The 27,965-nt window shown below is 41.4% G+C and overlaps 2 protein-coding genes across 3 annotated transcripts in view; one reads left to right on the top strand and one right to left on the bottom strand.

Annotated features, from left to right (window-relative positions):
* LOC127047246 (uncharacterized) overlaps window positions 1-27,965 on the bottom strand; it is a 238,034-nt gene that overhangs the window by 146,679 nt on the left and 63,390 nt on the right. The window lies entirely within an intron of this gene.
* GPM6A (glycoprotein M6A) overlaps window positions 1-27,965 on the top strand; it is a 352,026-nt gene that overhangs the window by 286,995 nt on the left and 37,066 nt on the right. For both annotated transcript variants that reach the window (XM_050945405.1, XM_050945404.1), the window contains exon 3: window positions 23,337-23,493. In XM_050945405.1, the coding sequence (XP_050801362.1) occupies window positions 23,337-23,493 (157 nt within the window). The remainder of the gene's footprint in view (window positions 1-23,336; window positions 23,494-27,965) is intronic.

Below are 27,965 nucleotides of genomic sequence, written 5' to 3'. Positions count from 1 at the left end.
TCATTTTAAACTTCCACAAACTAAAATAGCCTAAATGGATCAAAACGACAGACTAAAAGATAATTTTGATTGCGCAGGTAGAATAGGTTGAGTAGGCACCATCTTTATGATTCAGCCCCTTCTGCCAATCATTGCTTCATGCATATATTGTTAATAAACTGGACAGTTCTAACACATTTTTAATCTGCAGTAAATCTTGAAAACTACTATTTTTTTTTTTACTAAAACCAACCTTGTATGGTATGGTTCTCTGGGTGACCTCCCTACTTCACTTCAGGTTGGTCCAAACTTTTTCAATATCATCTCTATCCTGGGGCTTTCTCCAAATAGCTATTTCCAGTCAGTTCAACAGAGGTTGGAAGGAGGAGAAGTAGGAGATGGCATTCGCAGGGTACTAACAGTATGGAATAATCAGCTATGTTTCATATTTTAACCACAACTGTGGTTTCGGTCTTCCTGAGATATAAAGGGATTATTTCCCTTAAGATTTAAAGGGATTGCATCAATATAAAGATAGTTATTTAAATTCTTCTGAGAACTGATCTTTTGACACTTTCAGTGTGAGAAGTCGCTGGTCTCTTTTACCTAACCTGTTAGCCTAGCAACTCAGTAGTGTGAGCTGAAATTCAGCATTCAGCATGAGGCAATGTGTTAGTCAATCATCTTTTTAATAACTCCATCATTATAGTGAAGCACACTGCATATCATATGCATGGAGCAAAGTATTGGCAAGAAAAATATTTATATATTTAGTCATTGAATCTGACGGAAACCCAAAATCATTCCAAATGGATGGCTGATTGTTAAGCCATATTGTCTGAATTTTTTTATCCAGATTTCTTTCATCTCCATGGCGGTCAGGTAGGTTCCAAGATATGCATTTTTAGCACTCTGAAATCAGCAATGCAGGTACAACTATTGTACTTTGTCCAGGACTGGGCAGCATCTTTTAACAGCTATTTTTTCTTTGCTATTCAAAGCATGAATACAGGATCAGTGGTCCTGACCCTGAGATCTAGGTCTGTCTTAGCTTCCGTGCAGTGAGCTGAAGGAAAAACATGGAGCCTATTGTGGTCCTGGAATGAACAATCAGGAATTCTTGCAGTTAAGATTAACATACTGCATTCCAGGATTGTAAATTCACTTGTTGTATAAAAGAATGATACTACGTACTAAACTAAACTAAATTGTTTTGGTTTGGTATTGTCATTGGGTTGTCTTCTAGTAACTTCAGTGACTATCACAGCCTACTTCATACCGCTAATTTTTTCCTTCAGTTAAACTGATATAACCTATGCTTTTGATGCAGAAGTTCCCAGGTTTGATCCCTGCTGATGACTATCATGTCCAAATGTACAAAGCTACCACTCCTTACAAATACATAGTTTAATAACATATACCTGTAACTCCATTTTCTTTTACAGATGAAAAGGATCATCCTCTGTAAACAAATAGTCTCCCTTAAGCTTCAAGTCCACCAGGCTAATGTCTGAGAAAGGAGATGGGTCTTTAGAGTGCCATGAATACCCACAAACTTGGGCTTTGTTATGTCTGGTGGGGGAGTGATTCCCACAGTTCTCTTCTCTGCAATATAGTTCTTTTACTGTGCTCATGCCCATAATTTCAGAGCATTTACAATGAGAATACCCTACCACCTGTCTTGTCCTCCATAGAGCAACTTTGCCTGCTGCAGGTTTTGCCTTGCCTGCAGTGCCTTTTTACTGTCTTTCACTTACGCTAAATGAAAAATATCACATCTGTGGCAGGTATCCCTCAGGCAATGATAGCAGTCCTCTATGTTTAATATACGTTTCTGGTCCTGTAGTCTCTGTTTCTATTGCTTGAAAAGAGCCACCAATAATATTGCTATAGCGACAAAACCATTAAAGTCAATAGGAATCCTGACTGACTAACAGTCTCAGGTTAGATGTTTAGTGAAGAAGAGATAACATGATGTATGGATGTAAAGTGTATAATCATAGCCTATGTAATAGTTTATACTTCGCTCTTCAACATAGTATATGATAGAGAAATATAAATTTCACCTGTTTGCTGTGTTCAGAAATGCTTGGAGTTGTTTGGTGCTTGAGCTTGAGTTATCTCCTACCTATCCTATTTATGACTGGAAGGAAAGCTCATGTGGTATCGCTGTCATAACATTTTTCCCAGATCTGGACCTTAGCGTCCAAAATATGGGTGTTAGCATGAAAACCTCCAAGCTAGTTACCAGCTTGGACCTGGTAAAGCTGCCACCACCCAAAAAATTAGAGTGTTTTGGGGCACTCTGGTCCCCCCAACAACCTTCCCTGGGGACCCCAAGACCCAAATTCCTTGAGTCTTACAACAAAGGGGAATAAACCATTTCCCCCCCCTTCTCCCTTCCAGATGTTCCCTCCCTGGGTTCCTGGAGAGATACACAGAAGCAAGCTCTGTGAATTTAAACAGAGGGACTCCACCCTCCCTATTTCCAGTCCTGGAAACAGAAGTACCGAGAGGTCTAATCCCCTCCGCCCTTCACCCAGAGAGTATGCAAAGTCAGGCTTAGTAAATCTAACACAAAGAGATTTTCCCCCTGACCTCTTCCTCCCACCAATTCCCTGGTGAGCTGCAGACTCAGTTCCCTGGAGTCCCCACTAAAGAAAATCTCCAACAGGTCTTAAAAAGAAAGCTTTACATAAAAAGAAAGAAAAGGACATAAAAATGGTCTCTCTGTATTAAGGTGACAAATACAGGGTCAATTGCTTAAAAGAAATATGAATAAACAGCCTTATTCAAAAAGAATACAATTCAAAACACTCCAGCAATTACACACATGTAAATACAAAAAATAAACAATATAAACCTACTGTCTTATCTCTTTGTACTTACAACTGGGAAACAGAAGATTAGAAAGGCAGGAGACAGAAAGATCACTCTCAGAGCCGAGAGGGTCAGACACAAGACAAAGGACAAAGAACTCACACCCAAAACTTCCCTCCACCCAGATTTGAAAAAGTCTTGTTTCCTGATTGGTCCTCTGGTCAGGTGTGTTTTGTTACCCCTTTCCAGGTGAAAGAGACATTAACCCTTAGCTATCTGTTTATGACAATCGCATCAGCAGGAACAATTGCTAATTAATGCCAGACTGTACAGAGGCATAATCATTACTATGAAGAGCACCAGTTGGTAAGAAAGTTAAATAGTTAGGGCCCTACCAAATTCACGGCCATGAAAAAGTGTCATGGCCCCTGAAATCTGGTCCTTTGTGTGCTTTTACCTTATACTATACAGATTTCATGGGGGGAGACCAGCATTTCTCACACTGGCGGTCCTGACCCAAAAGGGAGTTGCAGGAGGGTTGCAAGGTTATTTTATGCGGGGGTCACAGTATTGCTACCCTTCCTTCTGCATTGCCATCAGAGCTGGGTGGCCAGACCACAGTGGTTGTTGGCCAGGTGCCCAGCTCTGAAGGCAACGCCTCGCCAGCAACAGCACAGAAGTAAGGGTGGCAACACCATACACCATGCATCCTTACTCCTCTGCTGGTACTGCCTTCAGAGCTAGGCTCCCAGCCAGCAGCCACTGCTCTCCAGCTGCCCAGCTCTGAAGGCAGAGCCACCCCCAGCAACAGAGCAGAAGTAAGGGTAGTAGCCTCTGCAGCTTCTCCTGTAATAACCTTGCGACTACCCCATAACTCCTTTTTTGGGTCAGGATCCCTACAATTACAACATCATGAAATTTCAGATTTAAATAGCTGAAATCATGATATCTATTTTTAAAATCCTGTGACCGTGAAATTGACCAAAATGGATCATGAATTTGGTAAGGCTCTGTAAATAGCCCAAAACAAAACAAGTAGTCCTATCTCTATCTACAGTATAAACTGAAAAAACAATAATGAATGTAACTGTATTTTTATTACAGCTGATATAAACTAGCTAGCAAAGATTCTAGCAAGATGAAAAAGGAATCAAATGAAACTTGTGTGAACTCAAATTCATGCATATTTATGTGCTCAGTTTGTAATTGTTTAAATATTTTGCTGTTATAAAATAAATAGGCATTGGGTTGGCTCAGTATGGTTTGAGTCTTGTAGTGCTTAATCATTTATTTATCTGAAACGCTGCAATTTCTGTTCTTGACTTTGATTATTAACAGCTTAATTACCCCTAACCTTACCTAGGGTCCTAGTATCACTATAGAGGCACTTGTAAAATCTAGATCCTAAAAGGATATAGGATAAATGATTGATCTTGTGTGTGATGGTGCAATATTTAATGTGCACACAACAGAGACTATTCTTTGTTTGTGGGGGTGTTGATGATAACATCCATGACTCTAATTAATCTACCCAAATATCAGAGGGGTAGCTGTGTTAGTCTGGATCTGTAAAAGCAGCAAAGAGTCGCTTATAGACTAACAAACATATTGGAGCATGAATTTATGTGGGTGAATACCCGTTTCGTCGGATGCATATCTACCTAAGATCAAGATCCTCATGCAATCTCACACACTCCATTCAGAATGGCCACTGTTGCTTATTGTAAAAGATATTTCAGTGTTTCCATTATAAATCCTGAATATCCAGAAATGTGTATACTAGCATGTCATAAACAGAGTGTTAAGGGTTAATGTCTCTTATACCTGTAAAGGGTTACAAGCAGGAAACTGGACACCAGACCAATCAGAAGACAAGGTACTTTTAAATTCGGGTGGAGGGAAGTTTGGGTGTGAGTTCTTTGTTCTTTGTTCTTCTCTCGGAGGGTCTGAGAGAGACCAGACATTACTACAGGCTCTCTAAGTTTCTTTTCATATAGTAAGTAAAACAGGCGGTTTAGGCTTTTTAATTGTTTTACACTGTGTGCATTTGTGCATCTGGCTGGTTAACTTTTATATGTGTAGTTGCTGGGAATATTTTGATTTGTATTGGTACTGGGGGGAAGGTCTCTTTCTGGTGTCTGTAAGTTATAGGACCCTGTAATAGTTACATCTTGAAGTTACAGAGATAATTCTTTACTTTTTCCTTTCTTTTATTAAAACATTTCTTTTTAGAGAACCTGATTGTTGTTTTTTTTTTTTTTTTTTTTTTTTTGGTTTCCCTTGTTTTTATCCCAGGGGATTGGGATAACTCACCAGGAAAGGTGGGGGAGACGGGAGGAGGGAGTGATAAAATCTCTCTCTGTTTTCCTTGAATCTGTTTGCCTCTTTGTGGAATGGAAGGGAGATGCTTCCCTGTATGGTGATTTAAGAGGTTAGATCAGTATCTCAGGATAGCCCAGGGAGGGAAGTTCTGGGAGGGGGAAAAGTGGGGGAATGGTTTATTTCTCCTTGTTTTAAGAATGCAAGGGATCTGGGTTCTTGGGGTCCCCAGGGAAGGTTGGGGAGGTCAGAGTGGCCCAAAACACTATATTTTTGGGTGGTGGCAGTGCTATCAGATCTAAGCTGGTAATTAAGCTTAGAGGATTCAGGTGCTAGTATCTCATTTTCTGAACTCTAAAGTTCAGATCTGAGAAGGAATGCTATGACATAGCACTAAGAAAAAAATCAGTTGGAGCTGAATCTCTGCACTTAGATGCTATAGAAAAGACAATTTATAAATGCTGACATATAGATAAATAAAAATGTGCTATACAAGAACTGAATGGAGGAACACGTCTATAAATTAGCTGGAAAAATGATTTGACTATTTTACTACCTATGAAGGTCTCTGTACCTTCTTCCATGCTACTTTTTACCCATGAAATACTCTCCCTGAACTGACCAGTAAGATCACTACCTTTTCCTCCTTCAAATCCATCCTCAAATCCTCCTTTTACTGTATGCTATAAACAGATAGCTAAGGGTTAATGTCTCTTTCACCTGGAAAGGAGTAACCTGAAACACCTGACCAGAGGACCAATCAGGAAACAAGACTTTTTCAAATCTAGGTGGAGGGAAGTTTTGGGTGTGAGTTCTTTGTTCTTTGTCTTGGGTCTGACCCTCTCGGCTCTGAGAGTGATTTTTTTCTATCTCCTGCCTTTCTAATCTTCTAATTACAAGTTGTAGGTACAAGGACAGTAAGACAATAGGTTTATATTGTTTTCTTTTGTATTTACATGTGTGTAGTTGCTGAAATGTTTTAAATTGTATTCTTTTTGGATAAGGCTGTTTATTCATTTTTCTTTTAAGCAATTGACCCTGTATATTGTCAACTTGATACAGAGCCTATTTTTAATGTCCTTTTTTCTTTCTTTTTTATAAAGCTTTCTTTTTAAGACCTGTTGGAGTTTTTCTTTAGTGGAGACTCCAGGGAATTGAGTCTGCAGCTCACCAGGGAATTGGTGGGAGGAAGAAGTCAGGGGGAAAATCTCTTTGTGTTAGATTTACTAAGCCTGACTTTGCATACCCTCTGGGTGAGGGAGGGAGAGAGATTAGCTCTCTCGGTACTTGTGTTTCCAGGACTGAAAGCAGGGAATCTCCTAGGGTCGTCCAGGGAGGGGAGCCTGGGAAGAAGTAACAAGGAAACAAGGGGAGGGGGTTATTTCCCTTTGTTGTAGGACTCAAGGCATCTGAGTCTGGGGGTCCCCCAGGGAAGGTTTTGGGGAGAACACAGTGAGCTAGGCATTGTATAATTCCTGGCTGGTGGCAGCATTACCAGGTCCAAGCTGGTAACTAAGCTTGGAGGTTTTCATGCTAACACCCATATTTTGGACGCTAAAGTCCAGATCTGGGAAAAAATGTTATGACATGGTGGCAGAGCGGTGGGATAAAGATAGAAGCCAGTAGGAATATTATATTTTTCTTTTCTCTGCTAGGGGCTTTTAAGCAGAGAGAGGTTGGTTTTAAAAGGAACCAGAGAGAATTTTTTTTTCTGTTATCTCCTGGCAGTAGCTTGCATATTAAGCAAGGAACCATTAAGGAACTATTAAGGGTCTTTTGTGAGACAATAGCACTCCCATTGAGAGTCAAGTACCCAGCACAATACACATGCAAATAAAGTGGTTTTTCTGGTTTACTTTACATTTAAAAGATTAGCTAGAGGAAGAAAAGGAAAAAGGCACTGTTGCTAGGCAGACCCCAGGAGGCAACAGAGAACCTGCAGTTCAGACAATAAACACCGGAGGGCACCCCAACACAAGAAAACAGGAACCATGCCTTCCAAGACAAAAATGGAGGCCGAAAAACAAATCAAAGACACAGAGCACAAGTGAGATACGGAAAAAAATACAAGAACTTGAAATAAAACAAAAAGAGATGGAGCTAAGGGAAAGAGAAAAAGAGGCTACCCACAGGAGAGAGTTGGAACTCCTGAGGGAAACCCACCGGCAGGCCCTGGAATTAGAAAAGGCTAAGCAACAGAACACAGCCAATCCTAACAACCCTTCACCAATACTTGTTCCACAGCACAGGAAATTTCCCACCTACAAGGCAGGTGATGACACTGAGGCCTTTGAAAGGGCCTGTCTTGGGTACAGCATCTCTGAAGACCAGTACATGGTAGAATTGAGGCCACAGCTCAGTGGACCTTTAGCAGAGGTGGCAGCTGAAATGCCAAAGGACCGAATGAACGATTATAAACTGTTTCAAAACAAGGCCAGATTAAGAATGGGGATAACCCCGGATCATGCCCGTCGGCGTTTCAGAACCCAAAAGTGGAAACCAGGTGTGTCATTTCCCAAACACGCCTACTACATTCGGAAAAATTTTGAGGCCTGGATATCAGGAAACAATGTTAAATCCTTAGATGAACTGCACCTCCTCATACAAATGGAGCAGTTCTTGGATGGTGTTCCTGAGGACATAACACGGTACATACAAAATGGAAAACCCAAAAATCTCACCAAGGCGGGGGAGATTGGAGCCAGATGGATGGAAGTGGCAGAAAGCAAGAAAGCTACTGTCAAGGGGAGCGAATACCCCAGAGGGCACACCGACAATAAACCCTACAACCGAGGGCAGCCAAAGACCCCACCTACAACCCAAGGAAAGCCACAGACACCCTATTCTTCCACCTTACCAGTCTCCAGTAACTCACCTCGACCCAGTGACCAGTCAGCTGGAAGATGCTTCAAGTGTAATGACCTGGGACATATAAAGGCCAACTGCCCAAAGAACGCCAACCGAGAGTCAGTTCATTACACCACCATCACACCAAAGATCCCCAGGCCCAGATGCCTCTCAAATACCCTTGGAGCGAAGGGAAATTTTGAGAGTGGGCGGAAAAAAAGGTTACTGCGTGGAGAGACACGGGGGCACAAGTGTCAGCTATCCACCAATCCTTCGTAGACCCCAAATTCATCAACCCAAAGGCCCAAGTGACAATTTACCCCTTCATGTCACAAGCTGTAGACTTGCCTACAGCTGAACTACCTGTCCAGTACAAAGGCTGGTCAGGAATGTGGACTTTTGCAGTCTATGACAATTATTCCATCCCCATGCTACTGGGGGAAGATTTGGCCAACCAGGTGAAGCAGGCCAAGAGAGTGGGAATGGTTACACGTAGCCAAACCAGGCAAGCTTCCAGACCCATTCCTGTTCCTGAGCCATCCACAGACGCCCCGTCTGTGTTACCAGAGACCCAGACAGAGGTAGTGGACCCGGATTCCATGCCAACCACTGAAACAGCCACAGCTCCTCCAGTCCCAGGCCCGGAACTGGAACAGCAACCGGCACCAGCAATTGCAACCACATCTTCAAACTCAATGCCAGAGGGCGCTATCGAGCCAGAACTGGCAGAAGCAATAGACAGCCATACCCAAAAGGCTCAGCCAGAGCCTGAAATACCCTCTGGTGCACCAGCAGAGAGTGGTTCTCCAGCAGCGGAAACAACCCCATCACCTACATCGCTTCCAGAGGGACCAAGCCCAAGTCCACAATCTGAGGACCCCAGCCTCAAGGGAACAGTTCCAGACTGAGCAGGAAGCAAATGACAGCCTTCAGAAAGCTTGGGCGGCGGCACGGAGCACCCCACCGCCTCTCAGCTCTTCTAATCGATCCCGGTTTGTTATAGACCAAGGACTTATATACAAGGAGATTCTTTCTGATGGACACCGGGAAGAATGGCAGCCGCAAAAACAGTTGGTGGTTCCAACTAAGTACCGGGGGAAGCTCTTAAGCCTAGCCCATGATCATCCCAGTGGCCATGCTGGGGTGAACAGAACCAAAGACAGATTGGGGAAGTCCTTCCACTGGGAGGGGATGGGCAAGGACGTTGCCAAGTATGTCCGGTCTTGTGAGGTATGCCAAAGAGTGGGAAAGCCCCAAGACCAGGTCAAGGCCCCTCTCCAGCCACTCCTCGTAATTGAGGTCCCATTTCAGCAAGTAGCTGTGGATATTCTGGGTCCTTTCCCAAAAAAGACGCCCAGAGGAAAGCAGTACGTACTGACTTTCGTGGACTTTGCTACCCGATGGCCGGAAGCAGTAGCTCTAGGCAACACCAGGGCTAACGCTGTGTGTCAGGCCCTAACAGACATTTTTACCAGGGTAGGTTGGCCCTCCGACATCCTTACAGATTCAGAATCTAATTTCCTGGCAGGGACCATGCAAAAACTGGGAAACTCATGGGGTGAACCACTTGGTTGCCACCCCGTACCACCATCAAACCAATGGCCTGGTGGAAAGGTTTAATGGAACTTTGGGGGCCATGATACGTAAATTTGTCAACGAACACTCCAATAATTGGGACCTAGTGTTGCAGCAGTTGCTGTTTGCCTACAGGGCTGTACCACATCCCAGTTTAGGGTTTTCACCATTTGAACTTGTGTATGGCCACGAGGTTAAGGGGCCATTACAGTTGTTGAAGCAGCAATGGGAGGGGTTTACGCCTTCTCCAGGAACTAACATTCTGGACTTTGTAAGCAACCTACAAAGCACCCTCTGACACTCTTTAGCCCTTGCTAAAGAAAACCTAAAGGATGCTCAGGAAGAGCAAAAGGCCTGGTATGACAAACATACCAGAGAACGTTCCTTCAAGGTAGGAGACTAGGTTATGGTCTTGAAGGCGCAACAGGCCCATAAGATGGAAGCATCATGGGAAGGTCCGTTCACAGTCCAAGAGTGCCTGGGAACTGTGAACTACCTCATAGCATTTCCCAATTCTTCACTAAAGCCCAGAGTGTACCATGTTAATTCTCTCAAGCCTTTCTATTCCAGAGACTTACAGGTTTTTCAGTTTACAGTCCAGGGAGATGATGCTAAGTGGCCTGAAGGTGTCTACTACGATGGGAAAAAAGGCGGTGGAATGGAAGAGGTGAACCTATCAACCACCCTGGAACGTCTGCAGCGGCGACAAATCAAGGAGCTGTGCACTAGCTTCGCCCCATTGTTCTCAGCCACCCCAGGACGGACTGAACGGGCATACCACTCCATTGACACAGGTAATGCTCACCCCATTAGAACCCCACCCTACTGGATGTCTCCTCACGCCCAAGCTGCTATAGAACGGGACATCCATAACATGCTACAAATGGGTATAATCCGCTCATCTACCAGTGCATGGGCATCTCCAGTGGTTCTGGTACCCAAACCAGATGGGGAAATATGCTTTTGCGTGGACTACCGTAAGCTAAATGCTGTAACTCGTCCGGACAACTATCCAATGCCACGCACCGATGAGCTGTTGGAGAAGTTGGGACGTGCCTAGTTCATCTCTACAATAGACTTAACCAAGGGGTACTGGCAAGTACCGCTAGACGAACCTGCCAAGAAAAGGTCAGCATTCGTCACCTATGCGGGGGTGTATGAATTTAATGTCCTTCCTTTCGGCCTTCAAAATGCACCCGCCACCTTCCAGAGGCTGGTAGATGGTCTACTAGCAGGACTGGGCGAATATGCAGTTGCCTACCTCGATGATGTGGCCATTTTTTCTGACTCCTGGCCCGAACACCTACTACACCTGGAAAAGGTCTTTGAGCGCATCAGGCAGGCCGGACTAACTGTTAAGGCCAAAAAGTGTCAAATAGGCCAAAAGAAAGTGACTTACCTGGGACACCAGGTGGGTCGAGGAACCATAAACCCCCTACAGGCCAAGGTGGATGCTATCCAAAAGTGGCCTGTCCCAAAGTCAAAGAAACAGGTCCAATCCTTCTTAGGCTTGGCCGGGTATTACAGGCAATTTGTACCACACTACAGCCAAATCGCTGCCCCACTGACCGACCTGACCAAAAAGACCCAGCCAAATGCAGTTAAGTGGACTGATGAGTGTCAAAAGGCCTTTACCCAGCTTAAGGCGACGCTCATGTCTGACCCTGTGCTCAGGGCCCCGGACTTTGACAAGCCATTCCTAGTAACCACGGATGCATCTGAGCATGGTATAGGAGCAGTTCTCATGCATGATGCAATGGATCACAACTTCCATCCTGTCGTGTTTCTCAGCAAGAAACTGTCTGAGAGGGAAAGTCACTGGTCAGTCAGTGAAAAGGAATGCTATGCCATTGTGTATGCCCTGGAAAAGCTACGCCCATATGTTTGGGAACGTCGTTTCCAGCTACAAACTAACCATGCTGCGCTAAAGTGGCTTCATACCGCCAAGGGGAACAACAAAAAACTTCTTCGTTGAAGTTTAGCTCTCCAAAATTTTGATTTTGAAATTCAGCACATTTCAGGAGCTTCTAACAAAGTAGATTTACTAAGCCTGACTTTGCATACCCTCTGGGTGAGGGAGGGAGAGAGATTAGCTCTCTCGGTACTTGTGTTTCCAGGACTGGAAGCAGGGAATCTCCTAGGGTCGTCCAGGGAGGGAGCCTGGGAAGAAGTAACAAGGAAACAAGGGGAGGGAGTTATTTCCCTTTGTTGTGAGACTCAAGGAATCTGAGTCTTGGGGTCCCCCAGGGAAGGTTTTGGGGAGACCACAGTGAGCTAGGCACTGTATAATTCCTGGCTGGTGGCAGCGATACCAGGTCCAAGCTGGTAACTAAGCTTGGAGGTTTTCATGCTAACACCCATATTTTGGATGCTAAGGTCCAGATCTGGGAAAAAATATTATAACACTGTAACACCTAACAAAGAACTTAAGGAAAAAGCTGGTACTTACATTAGAAATATACATTTGTCATTTAAAAAAATACTTAACTAATGTATCTATCTCCCCACACATTTGTATGGCACTTCTCTTCTTTGGATTCTGCAATTCGATCTGCAAAGGCAGCCCCTTCCATCAGTGCAAAATCCCATTAACTTCAGTTGGCACTCCACAGAAGCATAAAGTTCTACCTCAGGGGTGGGGAAATTGTATGCAGGGCTAGGGCAGGGGTTGGGGCGCGGGAGGGCGTGTGGGGTATGGGAGGGGGTGCGGTGTGCAGGAAGGGGCTCAGGGCAAGGGATGGGGGCAGAGGAGGGGTGCGTGGTGTATGAGGTAGCTCAGGGAAGGGGGCTGGAATGCAGAGTGCAGAAGGGAACTCAGGGCAGGGGTATAGGAGGGGTGCAGACTGTGGTAGGGGGCTCAAGGTAGGAGGTTCGAGTGCAGGAGGGCTGTGGGGTGTGGCGGGGGCTCAGGGTAGGGGATTAGTGTGCCGAAGGGGTGTGAGATGCAGGAAGGGGGCTTAGGGCATGGAGTTGGGGGGCAGGGTACCGCCGGGGTTCGGGCTCCGTCCCAGTGCTGTTTACCTAAAGCGGCTCCAGGGTGGCAGTGCACGCTCCCTGCATGCCTGCCCTGGTCCCACAACAGCACCAGCACTGCGGCCCCTGAGAGAGGGGGGGACGGAGGGCTCCACTTGCGCTGCCCTTGCCATGACTCCAGGTACCTCCCCCGAAGCTCCCATTGGCTGCGGTTCCCAGTTCCTGGCCCATGGGAGCTGTGGGGAGCAGTGCCTGGAGGCAAGGGCAATGCATGAGCTTCTGCCCCCCACCCGGGGGCCTCAGGGATGTGGTGCTTGCTGCTTCTGAGAGCGGCGCGGGGCCTGTGGCACCACAGGGCAATCCTGTGGGCTGGATCCAAAGCCCTGAGGGGTCAGATCCAGCCCGCAAATCGTAGTTTGCCCACCCCTGTTCTACCTGCATGAACACAATTGCAGGACTGGGGCCTTAGATTATAAGCTCTTTGAGGCCAGAGATGGTGCCTTTATATTTGCTTGTACAGCACCTAGCATAGTAGAACCCTGAACCTGATTGGGGTTTCTGGGAGCTGCTACAAAGTAGTAAATATGAGTTAAACTGTTTGTCATTGCATACGTTTGTGTTATGAACAGCTTTAATTGTTTTAAAAGATAATTCTAAAATATCACCTGGTCACATTTGATAATTTGAAAGAAAAATGTAGAATTGTTAAGCATAGAGTCATCTAAAGAGATGCACTGACTTTTCATGAGGATTATTACTGCACATTCCATTATATAAATGTATTTAAATAGTTAATTAAATCATGTATTATAATGTTTCTAAACTGGATTAATATGCACTATCCGCTTAATAATAGACATCTAAAAAACTTTGCAACTTCATATTTACAGAATCAACCATAACAGATTCTTTAGAAAAGGATACAACAATCAGTTTTTTAAAAGTATTATTCTAATGTTTTTAGACAATAGACCTTACTGCTGTACTGATTCAACAATGTCCTTTAAAATTTCCATTAACAGGTATTTGCTCCTAGCCCATTTTTTCCTAAGGGTATGTAACATTGTAACAAGTATGGAATTTATGTGTGTGTGTTTGTGGAGGTATATTCTAGGATAGGGTCAGGCGTTATGATACATATTGTCCTAGCTTAGCAGGACTTCATTTGCATGACGCTCTGCTCAAATTATTTTCCTTCTGGCAAGTGGGCTGATGATAGTCAGAATATGGCTGCACATTGATAATGCTTTGGATGGTGTTCATGCATTGACTCAGAATTTGTGTTTTAAGAATGAAATTTAATGCTGTGCTGAGTGTTGGCCCCAGGCCTATGCATGAGTAAACTCCTTTTTATTAATGTGTTAGAGGTTAATAGAAACTCATTTAAAGAGCAAACATGATAAAGAACAAATTATATTAACGAATAAATTTCAATGTCTATTAAAACACTGTTTAAATAAAGGAGACAGTTGCTCTGTCATTGAAATGATTTGGTTACATGTACAAATAAAGCTTGATAAAAATAACATCAAAAAGTTTTTATGCCAAAGATAGTGGGCCAGATCCTTAGCTGATATAAATTGGTATAACTACATTAAAGTCAGTGGAGTATGACAGCATTTGGCCAAATACATTTGCAATCTTGTGATTGCTGTGAGGAAAATTCCACCCTCTTACAAAAAGAGTGATGTTGCATAGCAATCTGACACTCCATATTTTAATAAAAGCAAAGATAAATGTTATTTTATTTATTTAAAAATATTTATTAGGAGGCATTTGCACAAATCTAGTCAGACGTAGGCAAACACAGATGTAGCAACAATTTAATGAGCAAAGAGCAAACAAAAGAGATTGTAATCAATGAATAAAAAGAAATCTAGTGAATAACAGAAGAGGTTATTAAATAGGGGGCTTTCCATATCATAACACAGCAGGAAGGAACAGCTTAGGAGGCAAATCAACAAATTGCCAGAAATAAATTTCCTTTGGAGAAATCAATCTTTTTAAAAAAAGAAGAAGAAAGAAAAACAAACAAAACACATAAACAAAGGTGCTTGTTGAATTTACCAAACTGAGAATTCTGGAGACTGATGTCCTCTATGTACCTAGATTTAACAAGCAAGACCAGAGGCTGTGTGAGTTTCTTATTCTGTCCTTTCAATGTGTCTCCGCCCAATAAGGGTGGAATCAACCTCAGGGGTGACAGCATAATTCAGTTGCCATCCCTGATATTGATTGCAATATAAGGCTTTTTTCCTGCATATGCTTGCATTGATGTCAGTGGGCAGCTCTCTTTCATAATATTACGTGCACATGTAAATCTTTGCAAGAGCACGGCGTAATCTGGTAAAAACAAAATATTTCTGTACACACTTCAATAGATGGATATATTACAAAAATCATTAACTGGATGTATTTAGGGATATTTGGTCCATATTCCTGTCAATGTGTTACATAGCCATATTTTTAATATCATGATGATCATCTCTCATTCTTGATGATCTGTAGTCAAAGAATTAACTCAAATTACTACATAGGGGTCTCATGCCTAAAATTATAAATGCCAGTAATATACATCTTTTGGTAGGTAACTTATTTTTACATGAGTTAACTTACTCTCCTTCATTAAGCTTTGTTCCCTTTGATTCTCTTTTGCTTACTTAATAAAATTATTCTTACAATGATAAGATTAGAGAAATATGCATAAATATCCATATACATAAACTGGGTATTGCCTAATGTTGTTCAGTCCTTGGTGCAAAACTCTAGCCATTGCCCAGGAGATCTGAAGTGGGCAAAATAATCTCTCAATCTGAGGGTATAGTGAATACCAGGTGAAAGGGCAGGATAGAGGAAAGTGGCCCTAAAGCCCTAGTTGTGGCCGAGGCAGGATTCTCTTGGCACATGCATTGTGGAAGACCGCCCTAAGGCTGCCTTCTGAGGTCCCCCTTGTATGCTGAGGGTGGAGTTGCGGGTGGAAGTGGTACACTGGGGCAGGGCCAGAGCATGCAGCTTTGCTGTGACCCATAGAGCAGGATTGTCTAAATTATGTCAGAGCCTTTCCAGCACCAGGAGTAGATGAGGATCAGGAGGGCACAAAAGGTGGTTTAAAGCCACCATAGTCCATACTCTTCCTTGGTTGTAAATTGTTCCTTTTTAAGGTAAAGTGCAGAATTTTACCTCTATTCTCCATCACCTAAAGAAGCAAGCAGTCTAGGAATTAACAAGTAAGCATTTAGATGACGATGAATTAGGGACAGCTTCTGATACCCTTACTCTTACTGAGTAGCACCTTGCTTTACAAATAGTTCTGTTGACATCATTAGGATCATGTGTTACCCAGTGAGAGTAAACTATCAGAATCTGCCCCTTAAAGAACAAGAAGCAGTATGAATTCACATGCTACATATCATATGCAATAAACCTATGAACTTTCCTTTAGGCAGTTCCCAACAAGTTGAATGGAGATAATATTGCTAACATAATTTATTAAGAGTTTAGAAAATGCTTTAATTTGGTTCTGCATGAAATTCTTCTTGAAATGTACCTAGAAAGGAATCTCAGTTATTACTTGTTCTAGTTCCTGTAGAGTATTTTTTTTCCTTTCCCCAATAGACAGGATTTGTAAAGGCCTTTTGTCAAAGGGTGTCACTGGCCCTTTTAGAGGGAACAGGTCAGTGCCCTGTGACTGGGCATCTGACCCCCAGCTCAGCTTTACAAGAGGATACCTGAGTCCTAGGGAACAGGGGCAGGTAAGAGCTGCCTGAAAGACTCAGAGACATTTGCAGGTGAGAGCTGCTGGAGACCAGGAGGCTGTAGAAGGTCCCTGAAGGAAGCTGTAGCTGGGGAAAGACTGAAGGCAGGAGAGCAGCAAGTGGGGTTTGCTTTCTGGCCTCTCCAAGCCAGAGATCCAGGACCGGAGAGGGCTGAAGTCAGAAAGCTGCAGAGGGAATTGCTTGCCGACTTCTGAGCCAGAGCAGAGGGCTGAAGTCAGGGGAATGGTGGAGGATCTTACCCACCAGTGGTGATGTGCTGCAGAGCTGGAAGAGGTCAACGGAATAGGGGAAGTGATGGAGTCTCTTCTGATGGGGCTGAACCCCAGCAGAGGCTGTAGGGATTCCTGCTGGGAAGAGCAGGGTTCCATTCCACCTGGAAGGGCTGTGGTGGCAGTCCTGGTAAAAGAACGGGAGAGCCCAGGTATGGTGAAAGAAGCTGGAACTCAGTATGTGCTAAAATGATGGACTAGAGGATGTGGGATTTTAAGGACTATATACACTGGGTGAGAGAAATGGACTAAGTTTTGCACTATGTTTTTGTATTATACCTGCCCAATGAAGGGTATTTTTGAGGCAAGAAAGCTTGTTTTAAGGACTCCGTAGAAGAGAAATAGAGGTAAGTGCACTTGTTCTGCTGCTGGGGTGTACTTCAGGTGGGACTGACACTTTTGCCCCTAGCTACTTTTTCTGTTGTTAACACATTCTGTTTTATCATTTCTCTGCAATCTTTAATTGACCACCATATATTCCCATTTTGTCCTTTCCCAATTCCCCATTCCTAGTACAGGCTCTGTATTAACCAAATATCTCTGTAAAGTCCCTCATGGAGCCACATTAATGTTTTCTTATAACTTACATTTTTCTTTTTTTCTGAGTCATTGTACACTCTTTTGCCTTTATTGTGGTGTTATTTGGGTTGCTTCAGCCTTGCTCTGTATACAATATATGGATATTAATAATTCCCTCTTTCTGCTTGCTAATGCTGTTTCTTGATTCTCCAGAAGTTGACTTTATACATGCAAACAGCTATTACCAAAGCCGCCTTTATGACATTCCACATAATTAAGTGGCATGGAGTTTGATAAATTCAGTAGCCTAGGGACTAGATTTAACCCACATTTGTTTGGTGGACACCCAGTCACAGGACCTCAGAAGCCTAATGAGGGATGGTGCATGGGCAGAAAGTGGTTGCAAAGTGCCGTCCAGTGAGTGGCTGACAGGGCAAAAAAAGGGACTTAGCTAGGGAAACTGCTAAATGCAAAGGATCAGTGCATCTCCTCAGAATACTCCATGGGTAGGGCTTCTGTGGATTCCCCTCACAAAAAATTAGTCGTAAAGCTGCCCATGCAAACTGGAAGCTCTGAGGTAGGGCAGGTGGCAATGTCATTCTTTGCCTTCCCTCAGGATGACTCCCCCAAGGGTACAGGGGGATCAGCTGGTACAGAGACAAATAAATTACACCTCCCTCTGCCAGCAAGAGTGAATTTGATTCCTGGCCTCTGAGTATTAACTGGGCTTTCATTGTAGCATATAATATTAAAAGAAATGTGCCTAGTTTCATAACCCGTATGCTACACTTGTATTCTGTTGTCTATTGATTAGTGGGCATTGATATCCCAGGAACAAAAAAAACCCTCAAATTTTACAAGGCCTGAACACCTCTCTCCACCCCACCCCTCCAAAATCTTATTGTTCATGCTCTGTGTTTATTTTTGTGAAGTGTATCTCAGTCTTGAAAAATAAATTTAAAAAATGAATTGAGCTGTGCTAATCAAATCAGCATTTTAGTGCCTGCTATACCCATTGAATTTATTTGTGAGAATTGCATTTATTTTTGTTAACTTGGAAATAGAAATATTTTAAACCACTAAGTATCTGGAAAGAATTTAATCTTGTGTTCAATTTATCACCTTTGAGTTTATTTGTAATTACAATCTTTTCAATGCTTGTATTCTTCTTGATTCCATTATCTTTATTTGGAGAAGTTACATTATACATTCATTGTATGCAGTGTTGTGGTAGCCAGGATATTAGAGAGGTAAGGTGGGTGAGGTAATAACTGTTATTGAACTAACATCTGTTGGTGAGAGAGACAAGCTTTCGAGCTTACACAGAGCTCTTCCCCAGACCCGAAGAAGAGCTGTGTGTAAGCTCAAAAGCTTGTTTCTCTCACCAAGGGAAGTTGGTCCAATAAAAGATATTACCTCATGTACCTTGTCTCATTATATGTTCAGACTGATATGAAAAGTAGAATTATACAATGCTGCCAAATGCTGGGAAATTAATTTCACAGTAATACTAAATGTGGTATCTGGCTAGACAACTAAACTGCAGTAATAGTAGGACTTTATCTCTTATTCAAATAGAAGTATGTAACAGAGAGAAATATGTTATTAACAGTGCTTTCTGCACAGTGAGTCAAGTGGCAAAAGGCAAATCCAAGGAGAGTATTGTTCCTGTTAATCATCATTAAGTGCTTGCAATACATATGTATTTTAATTAAATAAAAATCCCCTGCCTTGGGTACAATTTTGAGCCTTCCAAAGCATTATAAAGGAGCTTGGATAGAAAAAATCTCTCATTTTCTGCTGACTGATTACTAATTTTTCAGCATTCACGATGGAGAGTGCTTAGGCTGCACCATGTAATTGCTTCAGAATTCCTACGGTATTAATCCATTTTGGGACACAGTAAAAACAGGAAAGGCTCATAGCTGACAGATTTTTTGAGTCCAGATCCTCAATTGGTGTAAATCAGTGTAAGTCCATTTATTTCAAAGGAGCTATGCTGATTTACACCAGCCAAGGATCTGGCTCCTAATGCCTGAAAAGCTATTGCCTCCAAGTGCACTCAATAGGAGCCAATGTATAATCTTGGGAGAGGCAATACTGGCAAACTTTGGGCATACAAATACCAATTAGAAAAGCCTCTTAATCACGGCTCTTTGCACTGTTCCACACACCCTCCTTATTTAGCAAAACAAAACAAATAATAAATGGCCATATCCTGTCACTTAGTTCATAGAGGAGTTCTGTGCAAAGATCGATGACAGAGCGTGCTGGTCTTCTCCTTCAAAAACAGTATAATCCCTATTATGTGAACGCCTCAAGGGAAACCTTCAGATAGTCAGCGTGCCAGCCCAGCACATTTGCAGTCTGTTCTCTAAGAGCACCCCAATCATAGAGAACCTGACTCTTTCCCCCAAAGATAGACAGCCCCTCAGCATAATTCGTGCAGAAGTTCACAGGTGTCAGATGTGAAAGAGCTCCAACCTCTTGGAACACTTAAACTCCACATGGCCTGAGTTTGTCAATCTTCAAAGCTGATGTTAGTTTTTTTTTTTTGGTAACCAAAGAGTTTAGTTAGGTATCTAACAGGCACAGCTGGTCTTGGGTCCATACAACATGTGTTTTGATGTAGAAGTTACTGTGTCAGGGTTTATGGCAGTGATGGGCAAAGTGGTTTGTAAACAAACTGTCTCGCAGCCTGCCAGATTACCCTGACAGGCTGCAAGTTGCCCACCACTGGTTTATGGCCTGTATTATGCAGGAAGTCAGACTAGATGAACATAATGGACCCTTCTGGCCTTAAAATCTTAGACCATGTTCAGTCCTGTGAGCATGTGCTTGCCTATATCATGTAAGTAGCATCAAGCTTCTTACTTGCTGCTGTATTACCTGGCAATCAACCCAATATGAAGGAGGGATTTGATTACATCCCCTTCTTTCTCCTGGGAGGCACCTTTCCCCAATGTCTAGGAGAAGGTGCCCCTATCATTTTTGCAAATAGTATCCATTACAACTTTTGATGTTACTTCACTAAATAAGTATCTGGACTTGTTTTTTTCATTTTTTGACCAGCTCAGTGAGTGGTTGAATAATCTTTTGCAAATAATAGACATTGCAAATTTTATCACATTTGTGAATCCACCTTTTCGTCATTCAAACAGCTGAACCCACGTCAGAGTCTATATCATTTGTCACAACAATCTCTTCAAAGTTCACAGCTTTTGAATGTTCATAAAGCGCTTGGGGTTTATCTTATTAACTATTGCTGTGGTTTTATTATTGAAACTGGATTTGTTAAAGTACAAGGAAAAATACTGATGAGAACTGAAGTGGGAAAGAATGAGATGACCTAATTTGATTCTGCTGGGACAGGCCACACTACACTTAATTGCACCCTGTTTGTTCTTCCAAGATGACAGCACACTCGGGTGGCAAAGTACAGTGGCTGCTTCTGTTGAAAAAAAAAAACCTATTTCCTCTAAAGCTATTCTCGTGTCCCTCAGGTTGGAGTGAATCCAAACTCATTAATTATTTGTAAAGTCTGCTTAATATAGAATAATTAATAACCAGAAGTAGAAAAAATTGAGAGAGGAAAAGTTCTATAGTCAGACTGATTTAATTTAGATCAGTGCAAGCACAGCTTGAACTATAGGTTGGAAAAATCTTATGAACATGTTGATCTCTACCTGAACAGGTCCATAACACAAATATTCTCTACTAGATTTTGATGGCATACAAAACAATTCTTTCTTTACTCTCTAAATATTTATTTTACTTCCATCAGTACAATTGTTTCACAGTAACGTCATTCAAAATAGTCTTTCTTCTTTAGATCAATACTGTGTGTGAACACAAAAAGTCTATGTTAATGCAACATTGAGTTTGCAAAGTCAAGCACTTTAAAGGTAGAAACTGTTATAATTAAGGTTGCCTTTGTAACCTTAACTCAGCCCCTTTGTGTGTCTGCAGAATGATTGTTAATTACATGACCACATACGATTTTTTCCCACAGGGTCCCTGAATGGCTAGTAGTGGGTGAGATGACATACCAAGTCATGTCATAACAACATGACAGGTCCTTATACATTATTACTACTGACGTTTCATGATATGACAGATACTATAATAGTTGGAATATTGTGTAGCCCTTCACTTCACCCAAGAGGTGACTGGAATGCAATGGTGATTTAAAGGATTAATCTAAATCAGGGGTTCTCAGCCTGGGCGTCTTTACCCCCAGGAGAATTACAAACAGATATCATGGGGTTACAAACACCGGGCCCTACCTATATTGCTAAATTGAAGGAAGATTCCATATAGATAAGAGGGTTGGAGATTGGCTGCAGAGTAGCCCTGGTATGGAAAAAGGTTGAAAATTTCTGATCTAAATCAAATTGTGAGATCCTGAACTTTCCACTCTGACCCCTTTAGAGCAGGTGAATGGGTTGGAGCAGCATAAGTGGATTATAAAACCCATTATCTTCCTGAGCGGGAATTCCCCTGACTCCGGCACTGCACAAGATAGTCTCAAGGCTGCTTTCTGAGAGCCTCCTCACAAGCCCCAGTACTGGGATCAAGGCAGGGGGCAGGAGGGATACATAGTAGGCTGGGTCACAGCATGCCACACTGTTCAAATACCAGGCAATGCTGGGGCCCATGGCACAGCCTGGGGAAGCTATCATTACTTAAACCTTCCAGGAGTGTGTAGTCTCTGCCAGGAGCCATTCCAGTCACTAGAGTATCCTGGGATTAGAAAGGTGAAAGGGTGACTTAAAGCTCCTCTCAGAGGCATAGCAGAGAATCTCACATTTTATCAGTGTATTTAGATATCAAATCTTGCATGACTCATGTGCATAGCCCCCTTATGGTGCTCACTATGCCTTGTCTTAAAGTGTAAACTCTTCAGGGCAGGAACTGTGTCTTACTATGGGTGTTTATAGTGCCCACACAATCAGTACTTGATCTCAGCCGGGGCCTCTCTACACTATCATAATACAGATGAGAACATAAGAATGGCCGCACTGGGTCAGACCAAAGGTCCATCTAGCCCAGTATCCTGTTGTACTGACAGTGGCCAATGCCAGGTGCCCCAGAGGGAGTGAACCCAACAGGCAATGATCAAGTGATCTCTCTCTCTCCTGCCATCCATTGCCATCCTCTGACAAACAGAGGCTAGGGACACTCTTCCTTTCCCATCCTGGCTAATAGCCATTAACAGACTTAACCTCTATGTATGTATCCAGTTCTCTTTTAAACGCTGTTATAGTCCTAGCCTTCACAACCCCCTCAGGCAAGAAGTTCCACAAGTTGACTGTGTGGTGCATGAAGAAGAACTTCCTTCTATTTGTTTTAAACCTGCTGCCCATTAATTTCATTTGGTGGCCCTTAGTTCTTGTATTATGGGAACAAGCAAATAACTTTTCCTCATTTACTTTCTCTACATCACTCATGATTTTATACTATATTATATAATAATAATCATGCTCATATTGCCATGAGTAGGTGAGCAGGACTGGTCTAATAATTTATAAAATGTTTTGCAATCCCTTGGAATGGAAGCAATTACATGAATAGTTACCCTTCTGCCATGTGTGGCTAACAGTAACAAGGATCAGGTTCAATATGGTGTCTAAGGAATCCTTTTTAAATGCTGTCTCCAAAAATGCACTATCCATTGGGGAATAGTGGATACAAAATAATGAGAGAGAATTGTTAGCAGAGATAAATAATGCCATCTGAGAACTAAATATAACAAATTGTATGGTGATGAGTAGGTAATTGAAGATTGTAAGTGAGCCTCTTTTTCATGACACATTACATTTCAATATCTGTAACTGTCCAGGAAGCAGGATGATCTTTAAGGAAGCGCAATATTTCAGAATCGTATTTTCTATTCATGTTTGCTAATTAAATTTGTTGAAGTATTTTAATCCTATTAGACTGTTTAGATAATAACATCAAATGAGGATTAATTGACTTTGGAATTATTTGGACTTAAATACTGCTCTCTTACTGATCCAGGGCAATTTTTGAATACCGTTAAGTGAAGGGAGCCCTTATTTTTTTGTGTGATTATTATTCAGATGTGTCAGCCACATGCTATATAAGGCAACATTTACACAAATCTTTAAATGCAGTTAACATTATAGAACATCAGCACTGAAGGTTTTCCAGAGTGCCAACTCCTATGCTAGAGGAGATCTTATTATACAACACTGAATTGTTGTTGAGATAAATAACTTTCACATTTCTTGTACAGGATTGACATCTTCAAGTATGTGATCTATGGCATAGCAGCTGCATTCTTTGTTTATGGCATTTTGCTGATGGTGGAGGGATTCTTTACGACTGGTGCCATCAAGGATCTCTATGGAGATTTCAAAATCACCACCTGTGGCAGATGTGTCAGTGCCTGGGTATGTTAATATAACCTTCATCATTACTTATGTTAATTTCAGTAGCATCGTTGGAATAGGTTAGGATATGTTTACTAAGGAAATATGTCTCTAGGTAGAGGGGTTGTTATGTATTCTTATGTTAGTAGTTTAAAAACTGCAGCGAGAAAGGAATGGAATAATATGAATGGTCTCCATATTAGCTAAGCAGTATCTACTGATGAAAAGTGCTGTATAAAAGCTACATAATAATTAATACTCATGTTTGTAGAAATAATCACTTCACTAATTAATATGTGATTTTATAGTGCCCAACATAGTGGAGCCCTGATCCTGATTGGGGCTTTAGGAACTGCTACATATCTATATATAGGTTATAATATTTAATCATAGTGAGAGCTGATAAATAGATCAGGCCCTGAACAGTTCCTCATTGTTTAATAATGCGGAGTTGGATTTTGAAGCTTTTACTCATGTTGGTGAACAGTTATTCAAAAGTCATATTCACTTCAAAGCTAAACCACAAATTGACTTCTGGATTAGCTACAGGCACATTTTGTGCTCTAAGATTGCTTGGCTAGTCACATTTAGTCTCTGTTTACTACTGAAACAACTAAATAATTATATTTTGGAGACTGTGCTGAATAAATTGAAGGGAGTCTTTATTAGCAGAACCTCTCTGGGTTGGGGAGAGGCTACTCTAAATCTGAGAGTATTAAAGATGGGCAGATCAGGGTAGTCAATTTCTTGGCTTACCAAATTACTTTCACCTGTGTGTTTGTCCTATTTTCTGTTCCATTCTTAGAAGCTCAGGTATTGTCACATCACTTATCAAAACTATTTTGCTGTTTGAGTGGAAGTAGGTGATGATGTACTTTTGGAAGCCTGTAGAATTTTTAAGGTTGATCATTTTATACCTTGATGCTAATACGCATAACTGCAAATAGCATGAACATAACATGTTATTCAATGTTCACAAAGGGCTAATCACTACACTATATTCTGAGATGACATATATTGATAAGCTGAAGTAAAGGCTAAGAGTACATTCTGGTGATAAAGGGCAAAAACCTTCCAAGAGCATAATAGTTATCAAGAGTCAACTATTAGAAACCCAGGGAATCCATAGCTAAGCTTAACTTGAAAAGAAATCCCCATATTTGAAATTGTGGAAATGCACAGTTAAGGCCATCCTAACAACTGTAACCTGCCCTATAGTAATGTCACTCTTTCGTCTTCTTGACTTTCTTCCTTTCATAACTACTGGCTGAGATATTACTAGTTGGACCGAGGACTTGTTGAGACCTTTAAAGATGTCTGTAGTCAGAGGCTGGGGACATTATAAATTTGGAAAAGTTACTGTACTGAGACCACCACCAAGTTCTTTGTTCAGTTTTCATATATGCATTCTTCAATACAAAGAGTTATGTTCTATCCACACATTAATTTTTATTCCTTTCATCATAATAAATGCCAAAATCTTATCACCTATGCCTAGGAGGATTCAATATGTATGCCTGCCTGTGGTTTAATACCATGTGTGATACATGAAATGATTGCTTTCAGTATGCTATTTGTCTAATTGGGAATTTGTGAAGCATGTCTTTCCCTGTAAAGAAGCCCAAAGCTCATACAGCCACTGTACAATTAAAATTAAGGCAGTCTGGTTTTCATGCCCAATAACAAGATGAACTTGTTTGCTCTGAGTGGAGGAAGTTGACAGAGAGGGTGAAATCCTGGCCCAATTTAAGTGAGTGGGAGTTTTGTAGCTGATTTCAATGGAGTCAGGATTTTATCCAGAGTATTTTCCCCCCAGGGAGATTCTATGGCAGCTCTAATTCTGTACATTTCTACATTTTCAAATATTTGGGTTTCTTTTAGGTTAAACCCTAATTCTGAATTTCATGGTCCTTTTTGGTGGCTATTTGATAACTAACCTGTTTGTAAGGGTTTTAAAAAAAAACCCAAACCTAAGATACTGACATAAGAACATAAGACCAGCCATACCGGGTCAGACCGAAGGTCCATCTAGCCCAGTATCCTGTCTTCCAACAGTGGCCAATCCCAGGTGCCCCAGAGGGAATGAACAGAACAGGTGATCATCAAGTGATCCATCCCCTCTATGTTGACTGTGCGTTGTGTGGAAAAAATATTTCCTTTTGTTTGTTTTAAACCTGCTGCCTTTAATTTTGTTTGGTGACCCCTAGTTCTTGTGTAAGGAGTAAATAACACTTCCTTATTTACTTTGTCCACACCAATCATGATTTTATAGACTTCTCTCATATCCCCCCTCATCATCTCATTTTAAGTTGAAAAGTCCCAGTCTTATTAATCTCCTCATATGGAAGCCATTCCATACCCCTAATCATTTTGCTGCCCTTTTCTAAACCTTTTCCAATTCCAATATATCTTTTTTGAGATGGGGCAACCACATCTGCATGCAGTATTCAAGAACTGGGCGTACCATGGATTTATATAGAGGCAATATGATATTTTCTGTCTTATTATCTATCCCTTTCTTAATGATTCCCAACATTCTGTTTGCTTTTTTGACTGACACTGCACATTGAGTAGATGTTTTCGGAGAACTATCCATAATGACTCCAAGATCTCTTTTTTGAGTGGTAACAGGTAATTTAGACCCCATCATTTTAAATGTATAGTTGTATACGTAGTTACACGTATAGTTGTATATAGACGTGCACTCCCAACCTTAATTCCAGCTTAATGAAGACGGCAAATTTGTTTGATTTATATTTGTTTAGAAATGTTTGACATGCATTGTCAGCTGAAGGAATCGAGGAATATGTTAAAAGCATTAGAGTAGTTGCTGCAGGGAGCTCTGTGGGTCGCTGGGAGTCACAGTACAATACTCTGCATTCTCTCTAGCTCTTCAACTGACCTCCTTGAGTTAGCTCTTTATTTCCTGGCCTCTCCTTTCTTCCCATACTTTGATTGCTGCTCTGGTTCTCTATGGCCTTCTTAATTAAGATCAGCAGGAATCTTGTCATGATAAAGAACAGTGGAGTTTTTATTGGTCTTTTTATTTTAATCTAGCCTACAACTCTACATTTTTTAAATATACAGATTTATATCAATTAAAATTTGAGGCAGTCTTGTTCACATCTTTCTTTTACTTCATTCAAATATTTAAAAAATCTTATATAAATAAATATATAAAAATAATGACTAGGGAAAAGCAACAATTTTTATTTGAAGAAGATGTTGTTAAATGATAGTTCAGTTCTATCATGATGCTCTGGCATTTCTACATTCCTTTTTTTCACATCACTATATGTAGGAGGGTAAATTCAGAGCACAGTACATGGAGAATTAGACATATAACTCCTATTAAAAATTAAAAAGGTTGCCCTGTGTGTGTAGCCTAGATGGTGCTGGTGCTGTATAGATCAGATAGGATAAATTAATGTACTGTAATTGTAGAGTTGCCAAATTGAGATTATACTATTGAGGACGATTAGCTCATATCACAGGCTGCAAAAAGGCTTCCTTATATGGAATTCTGGGATATTCATCTTGTAAATTTAAAAAAAAACAAAAAAAAACACTACACAAAACCAAAAATCTCAGCTAACAGAATCAACCAGTTGCTTTCTAGCAATATATTCTAAAAGTGATCAAAAAAGATATTCTAAAAGTGACCTCTTTGTGGTCACACATGCACACAGAATATTTGTATTCTAAAATAATTTGAAACCACATAATGGCTCTAACTTGAAAAGTGGCACTGTAAAAATGAGGTTGTGGGTTTGTCTCAATGATTCCAGGTAGAATTTGCTCAAATTAAAAAATATTTCTGAATAGTAGCCTTGCAGGCTCACCCGGAGGTCTGAGAATCAAGTTGAGTTCTTTTCCACTTCAGCATCAGTACCTGCTGATATTAATGAAGTGTATAATACACGTATGCATTGATTACACCAGTAACTAGAGCTGGTCAGAAAATGTTGACCGGTGGGGGGTGGGATTGGGGAGGTTTCTGGAAAAATTATTTGACAACAAATGAAAAAAATGGTTTTTGTCAATTTTCTGTGGAAAATGTTGACATTTCACTGAAAAACTAAAACTTTTTGGTGTTCAGATATTCAGTTTTTTGACAAAAAGTGAAACTTTTGTGTTGAAAGCAGACGGTTTTACCCTTTTTTGCCCATGTAGACAGGTCCTGAGTACGTGTCAGTGGTAAAAGCCTGTGACTGTTGTTTCAGAGCTAACTCATTGTTAATGAAGTAAAATAAATTCACGCACAGATCAGCAGTGGTTTTTAGTCTTCATACCTACATTTCTCAATACTATATGTTTATTCCATGAATTAAATAAACAGATATATAGAATGGCAGTGGAGCTTGATTAGCTAGAAAATGAGAAACAAAATTCAATTATGCCTAAAGCCACTTGTGACATAGTTAATGTATTTGAGATCGGGGGCCCGCCCGTTTATATTCACCTTGATGATCATGGTATGTATCTTTTCCATC

The sequence above is a fragment of the Gopherus flavomarginatus genome, chromosome 3 (assembly GCF_025201925.1).
Source record: "Gopherus flavomarginatus isolate rGopFla2 chromosome 3, rGopFla2.mat.asm, whole genome shotgun sequence".
Lineage (NCBI taxonomy): Eukaryota > Metazoa > Chordata > Testudines > Testudinidae > Gopherus > Gopherus flavomarginatus.
This window is presented reverse-complemented; position numbering and strand designations above follow the sequence as displayed.